General features: G+C 40.5%; 1 protein-coding gene across 4 annotated transcripts in view; it reads left to right on the top strand.

Annotated features, from left to right (window-relative positions):
• Positions 1–9664, top strand: part of LOC119326200 — a 9919-nt gene extending 255 nt beyond the window's left edge. The window contains exons 2-21 of one of the 4 annotated variants that reach the window (XM_037599897.1): positions 329–424; positions 535–651; positions 728–846; positions 1127–1396; positions 1470–1600; positions 3062–3142; positions 3758–3801; positions 3922–4071; positions 4161–4282; positions 4379–4696; positions 4819–4946; positions 6742–6818; positions 7179–7244; positions 7410–7475; positions 7572–7724; positions 7815–7945; positions 8024–8287; positions 8385–8515; positions 9209–9262; positions 9345–9664. In XM_037599897.1, the coding sequence (XP_037455794.1) occupies positions 340–424; positions 535–651; positions 728–846; positions 1127–1396; positions 1470–1600; positions 3062–3142; positions 3758–3801; positions 3922–4071; positions 4161–4282; positions 4379–4696; positions 4819–4946; positions 6742–6818; positions 7179–7244; positions 7410–7475; positions 7572–7724; positions 7815–7945; positions 8024–8287; positions 8385–8515; positions 9209–9262; positions 9345–9429 (2592 nt within the window). In that variant the 5' untranslated portion in view covers positions 329–339 and the 3' untranslated portion in view covers positions 9430–9664. The remainder of the gene's footprint in view (positions 1–328; positions 425–534; positions 652–727; positions 847–1126; positions 1397–1469; positions 1601–3061; positions 3143–3757; positions 3802–3921; positions 4072–4160; positions 4283–4378; positions 4697–4818; positions 4947–6741; positions 6819–7178; positions 7245–7409; positions 7476–7571; positions 7725–7814; positions 7946–8023; positions 8288–8384; positions 8516–9208; positions 9263–9344) is intronic. The other 3 variants (XM_037599898.1, XM_037599899.1, XM_037599900.1) reach the window with 3 other exon arrangements.
• The last annotated feature ends 4258 nt before the right edge of the window (positions 9665–13922 follow it).

Raw genomic sequence — 13922 nt, forward strand, 5'->3', positions numbered from 1 at the left:
ATATATAGCTCTGATTCCGTCGCTCTGTTTTGCTCACCAATCGAATTTCAGTCGCTTGAGTGCTTTTGATTTTGATGTGCTATCATACGTTAGATCGTTGTTCCTATTTATTGGTTCATCTGGGCGAGAGCTGGTTTAATTTTATCCTGGTTGACCTCTTTATTTTCGCCAGAACCCGGCCGTGGTTTCTTGTTTTTATCCTGGTTCATTCGGGGTTAGCATGGTTTCTGTGAGGTTGAGATATCGGCCCTTCTGTATTTGATTGTGTATCTGATTCAACAATACTGTACTACTCGTTATGACGGCTTAAATTTGGATTTTTCCTTAAGGGTTGAAGATATGCTGAAAATCAACAGGAGTTGTGTTGACACGAGAACATGCTCAACTCAAAGGCAAGACACCCGCAAACGAGGACGAAAGACCAGTGAGTCACTGTTGTCAATCTGTCCACCTCTTTATTTTCTGCGCTTATTGTACACACATTTTTTTTCAAATTCTTCACAACTATGCTCTAAAGCTTCCTTCATTAACTAGGAAACTTGCATCTGAACGAGGCATACAGTAGATTGAATGATTTGATTGAAGATGGACTTAGTGAAGAATCTGCTTCAAAGCTGACTTCAAGCATTGTCTCGCTTGTCTCATTTGATGGTGATTGTACTATATATATGCACATTACTTTCCCATCTTTGTATATAAACATGACTGAAGTTATAACCTTGTGTAGGTGAAAAGATCTATTCTCAAAGCACAGGAATAGTTGTTGAAAATGATCAATTCAGTGCATCTTTCCTGACATCTAAAGATTTGATTAGAAAAAAATCAGCTTTTGTTCCTGGATTACAGGTTGGTACTGCCATTTTTTCTGCACTTTTCTCCTTGCAGATTTTGCTTTTCAAGAACATGCGCATAAGTGCATGTCTTTATATTAGATGAACTGATCAATATGGCTCAACTGTACATTGTCACCAAGGTGGCAGAAACAGAAAATAGAAAAAGAGGTCCATCCACCAAAAAGAGCACCTAGATGTAATCTAATCAGATTGTATCTTAGCTCACTGTTTGAGATGTTTGTAATCATTTGCTAATCATCGTGTATACCTGTTGTCTTGTTGTATTATTACAGATAAAAGTGTACCTACCAAATAGGGAAGTAGTGAATGGACTTGTGCAATACTACAGTGCGAAGTGGCGTATGGTTGTTGTAACCACTAAGCCCTCCCCTCATCTTGTCACAGCATGTCTTGGTAACATAATGCAAGCTGAGTCTTCTAGTGGCTTATTTGCTATAACTTGTTGCTATAAGACGGGCAACTTATTGGTCACAACTGGGACGCTGGCTAGCAGTCCAAGTGGACTTGAAGGAATCATGCAGTCCACGTGCCAAATCTCTGTGGTGAGCTGTTGATTTCTGTCCTAATATTTCTACCTCTCTCTTCTGAGGCATCACAGACTTTATTTTGTGCTAGGATGGAAGCGGCGGACCTCTTGTTTCACCTGATGGGAATATTGTTGGGATGAACCTCTGTACGGAAGAGAGTACAACCCCATTCATACCAACAGATCAAATTTATGATTGTTTGCGCAAGCTTGCGATACGGTATGTCATCTATACTTCGATGGGTTTGTTTGGTTTACAAGCAAAGCTGGCCATACCAAAAATATTGGCTGCCCCATCTGATTTGATTGTTCTTTGGACTGGCGCCAAAACTTTGGTTCTAGGCATTGTTACCGGATTCGGTGGAATAGGCTTCGAACTCTGATCTAGATCAATCGAACTAGTTCGAGGTTCGAGATCGGTGCAGATCGGTGGGGGTTCGCTCCCAATTCATCGATCTCCATGTGAACCCCAAAAATGGAATCGCTGCGGCAGCTAATATAGGGTAGGCGCCCGCTCGAACTCTCCTCTATTGTCTAGGATCGGGGCCATCATAACTCCTCCCATGCATAGCCGACATCGCCTCCTCCCAGCAGAGCACAGGCACCATGGGATAGAGCAATCAGGGAGGCGGATGTGTTTGGCAAGTTAGCAAATGAGTAGAGGGAAGAGACGTGCATGCGACAGGTAGAAGAAGAAATGCGTGCGTTCGTGGCGGCGGGGATTGCAAAGGACTAGGTGAACCCAATAGACTAGGTTTCCGCTCTCTAGTGGACCTGATGGGCTGTTTCAGTCTTTTTTTCCTGGTCTTTTGTTGAGACGTATCATGTATGTATGTGGCCCACCTGTCCTAAAAAATGTATGTGGCCCATCTAGCGTGTTCATCTCCATAATAAAAAACACACTCCACTCAAAAAATAGAATAAAAAGCACACTGTATACCAGAGTTGGCGAATTGCTTCAAAAAATAAAAACTAGAGCTAGCGAATTGAAATCGGCTTGTTCACGAACCCCTTCTCCGATTCCGAATCGGAGATGTGTACCCCCCACCGATTCCAATTCGCCTGATGTAGCGAATCCCGAACCGCAAATTTGAACCGTGAACCGAGCGAATTACGAATCAGATAACATTTTCACTTCTTAAGCAGGCTAGTTGCCAACATCTTAGGATGCTCACACCCCGGCCATCTTAGGGCGTGCAACTTTTGGGATTCATATCTCTCTTTGATCTGTTCATGGTACAAATCATTCAGATACCAATTATGCAATTTGTTTAATTAATTAACCCCTATTGGAGTTGAATCGTGCAACTCCAGATACCAAATATTATAACTGAACCAATCTCTAATCTCTCTCGTCCAAACACAAACACACATACACGACACACACCTGTGCTCTTGGTATTTGTTCTTACTTGAGGACTACATCCTGGCTTAGAAGCTTATTGTTCATCCGTATGGGCCACACATCCCTTTATAGGACTTACAAATCGACCTACCTGTAGCTAGCTAGAAGAGAAAAACAACTATACTTATAAGCTGATAAACTGAGTAACTGACTATACACTACAGCTCATGTCCGGCATGGGTGCATGCATGCATTGAGCTGTCCTTTGCCTTTTGTGCTTCCTTATCAATTAAGACAACTAGCAGTTGATTTGTTTTTTACCTTCTCTTTGTCCAGCACACGGCACATGTTGCTAGCTGCTACTAATGTGTCGGCATGCACCTCACATTTTGCTCCACATGCTGCCTTACAAGCTAAGTAAAGCTCTCTTGATATTTTCCATCACACTAGTAGCTTCAAGTTGAAGGGGAGCCTTGGCGCAGCGATAAAGCTGTTGCCTTGTGACCATGCGGTCACGGGTTCGAGTTCAAGTGCTATGGCGATGACTCGGTTCTCTCTTTTTTTGTAGTTGGACTAGTTAATCGTGATATTCCCTTCATATATTCTAAAAGCAGAACAAGTGAATTTTCTATAGAATAAAATAACTTAATACTCACATCTAGCTATATAAAAATAGAAGCAATATGAAAGAAACTTGAGTCCTAGCATAATAGGTAATCCCCTCTTTAAGGCATTTAAATTTAGTATTCTTCATGAGCTAGCTTGAGCATAATAGGCTGCTCACATAAGTTTTTGTTGGCTCATCATGGGAATTGAATTGTAATCAAACCAAGTTGCCAAATGTTTGCCGGGCCAGTTGGCTGTAAGTCAATAGCGACCTAGTCATTTTACCAACAATTTTGCAGGTACAATGGTTATAAGCCAAACAGCATGAACCTACCAAAATTATTTTTTGGTTGGGCTAGTTGGGACTCAAACCAAGCACATCCTTGGCTATTTTCATTATGATAAATTTGCTACTTTCTGCTGCAGGACCTATTTGGAGAATTTCACACCATTGAGCTCCAGTTCAGAAGGTGAACTAAGCACAATAGCTCCTTTGTAATTGTTTTACTTACATAGGTCTGTTTCTCAGTTCGCGTTGAAGTATACATATATGAACTTAGTGTGTTTCAATTCACTTGCGTCCATTACAGGTATCTCCAGTCTAGATACCATTATAGGTAGCTCAAGTGAGGGAAGTGAAAATAAGAACCAGGATGCTAATGTTGAGTGGTGTGACCTCAGTCAAGAACTTGCTTCAAAGTTGTCCCCAAGCATTGTCTCCCTTGCTTCATTTGATGGTGGTGATGATTATACTACTATATGCACATTTTCTATGTTTGTATTTATTTAACCATTGGTAGTTAATAACTGTAATTATGATTTTGTGCAGGAGAGACGTTGCATTCTGAATGCACAGGCATGGTTATTGACAGCGAATCGTGTTCTGCCTCTTTTCTTACTACTGGAAGTTTGTTTGGATCATTAGATCCAGAACTCTGGAGCAAAGTGGTGGTTTGTACTGCAAATTTTTCTGTGCTTTGCTTGCTTATTTAGGATAATGATAATGGATATACATACCGTTTGTCTTGCTTTGATGTATCGTTACAGATCAAAGTGCGCCTTCCAAATGACGAAGTGGTCCATGGGTGGCTGGACTATTATATGTCCAAAAACAATATCGCTGTTGTCACCACAGATTCATTGCTGGTGCCCTACTTTCATCTTCGCGTAGCATGTCTCGACAATAACGTGCGAGTTGAGTCAGCTGCTGGCGTATTAGCTGTAAGGCGGTACTTTGACTCAGGCAAATTAGTGTACACCGGAGGGTCACTGACTGGTGGAATTCAGAACAAAGAGCTTAATTCATCACTCACTGGTGGAATTCAAAACAAAGAGCTTAATTTTTCCACATGCAAAATCAATGAGGTGCGCTGTTGATTGATGATACTAGTGTCATTTTATTTATCATTATTATGTGCACTGAACCATTTGATGCCCCAAAAGTTACGTTTTTTTCTGCCTGTTGTATTGATGTATTTTTGTGCTAGGTTGCCAGTGGAGGACCACTTGTTGATCGTGATGGGAATATTGTCGGCATGAACTACTATGGTGGGGAAACAACTCCATTCCTACCAAGTAATCTAATTGTTGAACAGTTGGGGCCTGAAATATATCGGTAAGATTGATTTCCAGCATTTATGCTGAGCAACTTTTCCAGTTGGCTCATTGCCCCCCTTTGTTGTTACAATATGCAAATTGGTCGAGAAGACATTATTTCTGCATTAGGTGATAGAAGTGCCCGTGTATAAAATATTAAATTAATGGAAGTACCGTGTGCATAAAAATATGATTTGCATAATTTTTCTCCATGTGACGGGGTTCCACTATCATAAAGATAATGGAACAAAATGGAGTTCAAAGCATCCATGTGCAACGAGAAAAATAGAAGCTAAAACCCTAAGAAGCCAAAAGTTAAACTGCCAGCAAGCTAGAAATATGGTGTGCATATGCTAGACTAATATGCCTAATAAAGGAGAATGAAGGGAGTTAATTTTCATTCAAAAGCCATATTGATGAACACACTTGGAGGGACAAGAATGAACCCATCTATTATTTGCTTGAAGAGACGGGGGTGTATTATATCCACTTTTTTGTTGCTTTGAATTATATCGTTCAGCTGATCACTTCCAAGTATATTCATATACTTTCTATTGCTCATAACGTTTCTCTCTGGCTTACTGCTAGCCGGGTTTTATGCAATTATCGATTTTATGGTGAACATTTGACTTTATTTTTTCCTTGACATGACGCTGAGTAAGGTTGTGTTTTCTGTTCCGGCCACTTTTCAGAATCCCATTTTTTCCCCTTGCCTTCGGTGCTAAACTGTTGGATGGGTTTCCAAAATTTTGATTCAAAAGTAGCTGAACATTCTTTAATTAATGTGAATGTCCTATTTCACCAAATTTATAGCCAGGCTACTGGCAGCTGCGGTGTAAACCTTCCACTGGCATTGGGTGTACTGGCATCACTGGGTTGCCACACCGTCGCTCAAGAAGGCGCCCATCCAGGTTTAGTCAAACCGCCAGTCTGCGCAAAAAGCAAACAAACACATATAATCTGTGGCTGTGCGGTCAAATGAAATCACTGAAATGATAGAACGAAGGTCGTAGTGAGCAGCATTGTAAAAAAGTGCCTATAATCCGCAGTGAGAAAATAAACACGAATGTAGTGACAAATTGTTAGCCGGATGATGAAACAGGAAAAAACTGGTTAACATTACAAATGCACAGAAATCCACGCTACTATTATAACTTAATCGAGTACAATAAACATACAACATTTTTTCGATCGCCTATTAAGTTGTTATGATGACCTTTTTGTCATGAGGTGCAGGATCATCATGTAGATAGCATGTATCTTGTCACTGATGCTTAATCTGCTGCTAGCACTGGCAATTGATGTGGACTAGAACGCCATAAAATAAACAAAGCCTTTCAGTCCCAAACAAGTTGGGATATGCTAGAGTTGGAACCCATAAGGTCCTGAAACCAAGTCATGGTTCTGGCACGTGGATAGCTACCTTCTGTGCAACCCTATCCATGGCTAGTTCTTTGGTGATATTCTTTTTTGGATTTCATCTCCATAAGAGTGGCTGAGTTTTGACGTACCCAGGTTTGGGACCGGCTATGTGGACTAGAACGTTGTACTACCATTAAATATGACATAAGTGGCATATCTGCAACCTTTCTATATTTTATTTTGTTGTGGACTCTGTTTTTCTGATCATGGCTCTTCAGTTGTTCTAGTAATTTGACATCCATGCCTCAAAATGAGCCTTTTGAGCAGTGTTGCTCATGTTCTATATTTTCTTTTGTTGTGAACTCAATCAGGGCCCATTCAGTTCTAGTTATTTGACATCCCATGCTTGAAAATGACCATTCAGTCTTTACATCAATTATTACTACATTCAGGGCTTCAAGTAAACAGGATCATTGCTGTACAAATGAGATACAAGAATCTTCCACACCTTGTAGCAATGACCCAAAAGGTAAGCTAAGCACAATCACCCTTCAGACAATTTGCACTAGCAGGCAGTTCTTCATCATTTTCTGTTGTACCTTACAAATAATCATGTTTCGGTTCCTCATGCCCTGCGCAGTTCTAGTTCAAGATTGCCGTAGTCATATTAACATAAGATCTGCTAGCCAGTTCACACTAGAGTACATGGATATACTACCATACATTCAGCCCAGGCGACCCTAGCAGTTCACTTGTGATGTCATCTGTCATAAATATCTTATTCTTATGCTTACTATCATGGAAGTTATCATATTCTAATGTTCTCAGCAATGACTATTACTAAGCTTTTGATCATCACTGGATCACTAATTGAAATATCGTGTGGCAGAACTCACTGACAATGAACTTGAATGCATACTTGCTCCCTGGATTGCCTCTCCTGGGAAATTTGATGGTGAGTGGGTGTTCTTGATTTGCCAATCATTACCATTACGTAGTCAACTGCTTAACCTTTGTTGCACCGGTGTTCATTTTAATAACGCTGATCATTACTGTTCATTTTGATTACACTGGTCATTACTAATACATTGTCTTGAATTGCTTCAACCTGTTGCACCAGAATTTGAAGTTAGAGCAAATGAGATGTTAAGGACTGCTGGTTATCCCTTGCCAAAGTTTGCTGATGGTGAGTAGTTGCTATACGTCGTGATGACTATTCCCTGCTGTTCCAATTTTTGATAGCTTTGTTCTGGCATCTCTACTGGTGTCCATACTTTTCCAGATGGCATGTACTTGAAAGGGACTTTCGACGATGAATTTGGCAGAGAGAATTGGAGTGAACGCACTAGGAGAGTTGCTTCAAAGATGTCTCGAAGTGTTGTGGCACTTGCTTCATTCATTGTAGAATCTGATTCTGCTGAGGAACTCAGTAAGGGTGATTGTACTGTTGTAAGCTCATTAGGTTTCCATATTAATTGTCTTACATGGCCACTTGTTAATGTTTGAAACTACATGATGTGTGTAGAGAAAAGAAGAAAACATTTTGCTTGCTCAGGTGTATTTATAGAATGCGATGGATCCACTACGAGTGTACTGACTTCAGCAAGTTTGGTTAGAACTTCTGGTGAAGAAAGCAACATTCATCCTAAATTGGAGGTTGGTGCTCCTACTCATTGTTTGCTTATTTTACTTGTTCATTTGAGGTACTAGTTAAGTCCCACTTCATTATTGTAGATTGAAGTGTGTCTTCCAAGTAAACGTCGTGTGGTTGGGACACTGCAACATTGTGATTTACACTACAATGTGGCTGTTGTAAGCATCATGGGTGTCTGCAGTCATCGCGCAGCAAAACTTGATGAAGTGTCTCAAACTGAGGTAGTAGCTCTGGGACGTGGTTTTATGTCAGGCATGTTAATGGCCACAAATGGGGCTGTGACTGGCAAATGTAGTAAATTTGATTGCAAGGAGCTTTGGGTGTCCACTTGTAAAATCAGCAAGGTACACTGTTGAATGATCTCTTTCTCTTATCAGTGACTATATATTTTCTCTTTCCGCTATTTAATTCTTTGTTGCCACTTAAATTGTTGGGCTATAGGCTGGGATTGGAGGGCCCCTTGTTGATTTTGATGGGAATTTTGTTGGCATGAACTTTTATGACATGGAAAAAACTCCTTACATAACAAGGGATATAATCCTGAGACTCATGAAGCGTTTTGATGCAGAACGGTATGCCCTGTATATTTTTTGATCTTCTGTAGTTACATTTTGTGTGATATGGTTTAGAATTCACAGTTACTCAATTTGGATCAGTTTGGTTGTTAGTCTATCTTTGATCTGTTACTTGCAGTTTATAAATTGGTAAGTCGTGTGTCTATCCGTCAATTTCCACTTGTTGAGTTGATTTGATATTACATGGGTTTCATCTTGTTTGGAATGATGATAACATTTGGTTCAGTGATATCACGTTGTTGCAACCATCTTCTCTATGTTCTTTTTAGGACTTTACTATAGCTGGAAGGTCCTTAAAGCTAAACCCGCCATAGAGCTTGTCTAGTGTTTCCCATCCTCAAATTATGTGCCGGAGCTCTTTAGTGTATGGTAGAACTGCTTAGGGGTGTCACCTTTCCCTTCCTAGGTAATTTGATTAGCCATATTGTGTAATCATGCATTATTGAACTGATTTGATTTTATATACGTCTCATATTGTTTGAAAATATATGATAAAAATGATCCAATGTTAAAATGCGGTTGTACGTCCTGTGTTTTTATTGTTAGGCGCAAGTATGGAGTGGTTCTCTGCTTTCCCTCCCTATCTTACTGAATAAGCCATATTGGGCTAGAATCAACTATCACATCATGCATATACAGTATTACCCAATTATTTTTCGATGCTAAAACTATCATTTGGTATATCTGTAGGACTATAGATGATGCTGATGTTGTCCGGACTGCAGACAAGTCTAAAATTCTGAGGTCCTTTTGTGACTTGTCTCAATACATTTTTCTGCATATATAATTTGTTCAGCATCTGACTTGGATTTTGTTTCACCCACAGTTGGCCTGTGCCTGAGGCGTACTGGGTTTATCCGTCTCGTTACCCCCCCGAGCCTCCTTGCTTGGCAGGAGAAGTGGACGAGTAAAAATGCTGTGCTTGTACAGTAATTTATTTGAACAAAGTGAAAGTGCCCTGCATATTTTATTTGAACATGTTTTAACGATAAGTATGGTGGTAGCATGGCTATCCCTTTACTTTTGCTAGAAACATTGGTATGTTGTTGATGGTGGATAATTATTTGCTTTTTTGTCGATTGCGCAACAGTAATTTGTCTACCCAGCTTATGCTATTTTCTCGAGAGAAACCTTTACTGAAATCTACGCCCCCGGGTCTATTTCCTATCATACTGTTTTCAGATCTATTTATCCAAAAATTCAAAAAAAATACCTTGCTGCACTTTTTGTGTGTGTTTTAGTTAGATCTATTTATCTCATATAACTTAATCTATCTCAATACCGAGGATGGATTGACAACCCCTCTTACGCTTTGGGTTGCAAGTTTTTGTTGCTTGTATGCAGGTGCTATTTACATAGTATTGCTTGGTTTTCCTACTGGATTGTAACCTTGGTTTCATAACTGAGGGAAATACTTACCGTTGTTGTGCTGCATCGTCCCCTCTTCGGGGAATTACCAACGCAGATACAAGCAATCAGTCGTTGCCCTGAGGTCTTTCGTTGTCGCCCTGACCCGCGCGCTGCCGTTGCGTCGCCCCTTCTAGTTGTAGTGCCATGGCACACGATCCACTTTGCCATCCCCGTGTGTCGACTCCACATGGTATGCGCTGCGCCGCCTCCCTAGGCGCAGGAATGCCACCATCTACGTCGGTCTTCGTCACGTTGTCGAGTTCTTCCTCGCCTACTTCGAGCACCGTTGCTGCGCTCCTAACCTAGTTGTTACCGTCGCCTCCTTAGGCCTTTGCCGCCGCTCTTCTTCCTCACGCCGCTGACGCTCGCTGATAGAGGCAAAAGTGTCCCGTCTTTCGATGAGATGGAGGTTATCGTTTTGGGGGTATAGACTTCTACGATCCAACTACGAACGTGCGAGGACGTCTCGCCTTAGCAATCACTAAACCAATTCTGAAAGGTTACTGACCACGCCAGAGCATTATCAACCTGACCACGAGGATCTATTTCCTACAAGCAAACACAGAACAAGCAAGAAACTAAGATTGCTATCTAGATATTGCGAGTATAAGAGGAAAGCTTTATTGATCAAGGTGGGGTTATGTGACATCTTGGTCTGGTCATTGAACACAAACAAAGTACGCGAAGTTGCAGCTATGGCGAACTTTAATCTAAACAAAACCAAAGTCTAAACGACACCCTAAGGGCTGTATATATGGAGGAAGAGGGGGGAATTTCATGGCCCCTTGTAGGAGGGGTCCGAAACAAACCCTAACTCTGTTTTCCCCCACACATACGGACTCTAGAAACAGCCTATACTTTTGTATTTCGAAATTACATGGGCCTAGCCCAATAATAAGGTGATGCAACACCTATAATAACCTCTGGACGAAATTTATGAAGTGAAATCTTGTATATTTCGTCCAAGGCTTCATGCACTCATTATGGTGGCTTCAAAGTCCTGAAATCATCACTTGTAACTCCGTTCTTGTTCCCCTTGCGCATGCCATCATCTCCATGCTTGATCTTGCTCCAACGTTCATCCTTCTTGTCGAAGCTAGGCCCTTCATTTGTAAGCAAGACAAATGTATCCAATTTAGGCAGCATCATATTCTCATGAACATTAGAATCGTTACCAAGAAACGAAAGTACCTGGTAATTTAATTGGTGTGCGCGAGCTCTAATAATTGGTCCAGTATGTACACCAACAGGGGTTATGGGTGTAACAATGGTATTGATGTCCTCATCATCCTCCCCTTCTTGAAATGAAGTCGTCCTCGACGGAAGCTCATCTTCCTCACCCAAAAAAGGCTTCAAATCTGCAATGTTAAAGTAGGACTAACCCCAAAATCTGCAGCCAGCTTCAGTTTATATGCATTAGCATTTATTTTCTCTAACACCTTAAAAGGGCCATCAACACGTGGCATTAGCTTTGATTTGTGCAGATGAGGAAACCTATCCTTACGCAAATGTAATCAAACAAGATCTCCAGGTGCAAAGACAACATGTTTTCTACCTTTATCTCTAGCAAGTTTATATTTAGCATTCATACGCTCAATGTTTTCCTTAGTTAACTCATGCATTTTTAAGATCAAACCAGCACGTCGTTTAGCATCAAAATTAACCTTCTTCAAAGATGGAAGAGGTAACAAATCAATAGGTGCACGAGGTCGGAAACCATACACAATTTCAAAAGGGCACATCTTAGTAGTAGAATGCAGTGAACTATTATAAGCAAATTCAATATGAGGCAAGCATTCTTCCCACATTTTCTTGTTATTCTTCAAAATAGCCCTAAGCATAGTAGACAATGTTCTATTGACTACTTTAGTTTGTCCATCAGTTTGGGGTGACATATAGTACCAAAAAGCCGTTTAGTCCCCAACTTAGCCCATAGATATCTCCAAAAGTGGCTAAGAAACTTAGTATCACGATCTGAAACAATTGTATTTGGCACACCATGCAAGCGAATAATTTCACGAAAGAACAAATCAGAAACATTAGCAGCAACATCCTCCCCTTCTAAAATCTATCCACGACAACAAATATATTGTCCCTCCCCTTCTTTGTTCGAGGTAAACCTAAAACAAAGTCCATAGATATATCCTCCCATGGAATAATAGGTACAGGAAAAGGCATATATAAACCATGAGGATTTAGTCATGACTTAGCTTTTTGACATGTAGTGCTGCGAGCAACAAAACGCTCAACATCCTGTCTCATCTTTGGCCAAAAGAAACATGTAGCAAGTACATCCTCGGTCTTCTTCACACCAGAGTGTCACATTAATCCTCCTCCATGGGCCTCCTACAACAACAAAAGGCGAATAGAGCTAGCTGGAATGCATAGCTTGTTAGCACGAAACACAAATCCATCGTAAACGACAAACTTGTTCCATGTCATCCCTTCATTATAATTCTACAATACATCTTTAAATTCAGCATCATGCATATATTGATCTTTGATGGTCCCCAAACCAAATATTTTAAAGTCAAGTTGTGAAAGCATAGTATAACGACAAGACAATGCATCAGCAATAACATTTTCTTTACCCTTCTTGTGTTTAATGACACAAGGGAAAGTCTCAACGAATACAACCCATTTATCATGTCTATGGTTCAATTTTGCTTGACTTTTATTGTGTTTCGAAGATTCATGATCAGAATGTATAACAAATTCTTTGGGCCATAAATAATGTTGCCATGTTTCTAAGGTCCGAACGAGAGCATATAATTCTTTATCATAGGTAGAATAGTTCGGAGTAGGCCCACTCAATTTTTTAGAAAAGTATGCAACATGTTTGCCATCTTGTAATCACACACCTCCTAATCCAATTCCACTTCAGGAAGTTGGAGTAAAGGAGCATGTGTCAACTTATCTTTCAATGCCGTGAAGGCTTCTTCCTGTGCGGTACCCCAAACAAAAGGCGCATCCTTCTCTGTAAGCTCATTGAGAGGTGCAGCAATGGTGCTGAAATCTCTCACAAAACGCCTATAGAATCCAGTGAGGCCAAGAAAACTCCTCACTTGTGTGACCGTTTTGGGTTGCGACTAACTCTCAATAGCTTCAATCTTGGCTTTATCAACTTCAATTCCCCATGGAGTAACAACATAGCCAAGAAAAGATACCTGGTCGGTGCAAAAGGTGCACTTCCCAAGGTTACCAAAAAAACATGCATCACGTAGAGCAATCAAAACAGCACGTAAATGTTCCTCCAAAGATTTGCTATAAATCAGTATATCATCAAAATAGACTACCACAAATTGTCCAATGAAAGAACGCAAACTTCGTTCATTAATCTCATGAAAGTACTAGGTGCATTAGTTAATCCAAAAGGCATGACTAACCACTCATATAATCCAAAATTAGTTTTAAATGTTGTTTTCCATTCATCTCCCAATTTCATACGAATTTGATGGTATCCACTACGCAAATAAACTTTGGAGAATATTGTAGAGCCAGTCAATTCGTCAAGCATATCATCTAGCCAAGGAATAGGATGAGGATAACGAATAGTAATATTATTAATGCCTCTACAATCAACACACATACGCAATGTACCATCCTTTTCTGGCACTAGTATAATAGGAACATCACAAGGACTAAGAGATTCACGTATATAACCTTTGTCGAGCAGATCCTGTACTTGACGCATAATCTCCTTCGTCCTCTCTGGATTGGTACAGTATGGTGCACGGTTTGGCAGCGAAGCATCAGGAATTAAGTCAATCTGATGCTCAATCCCTCGAATAGGCGGTAATCCCGATGGCACGTCTTGTGGAAAGACGTCAGCGAACTCCTGCAAAATGTTAGTGACAACAGGAGGCAAAGAGGAAGGCATGTCCTCAAATGAAAATAATGCCTCTTTGCACACAAAAGCATAGCAAACAGATTTGTTGTAATCTAGATCATCAATATCGGATTTCGTGGCAAGTAAACATCCACTCTTCAATTT

This window comes from Triticum dicoccoides, chromosome 6B (assembly GCF_002162155.2).
Source record: "Triticum dicoccoides isolate Atlit2015 ecotype Zavitan chromosome 6B, WEW_v2.0, whole genome shotgun sequence".
Taxonomy (NCBI): Eukaryota; Viridiplantae; Streptophyta; class Magnoliopsida; order Poales; family Poaceae; genus Triticum; species Triticum dicoccoides.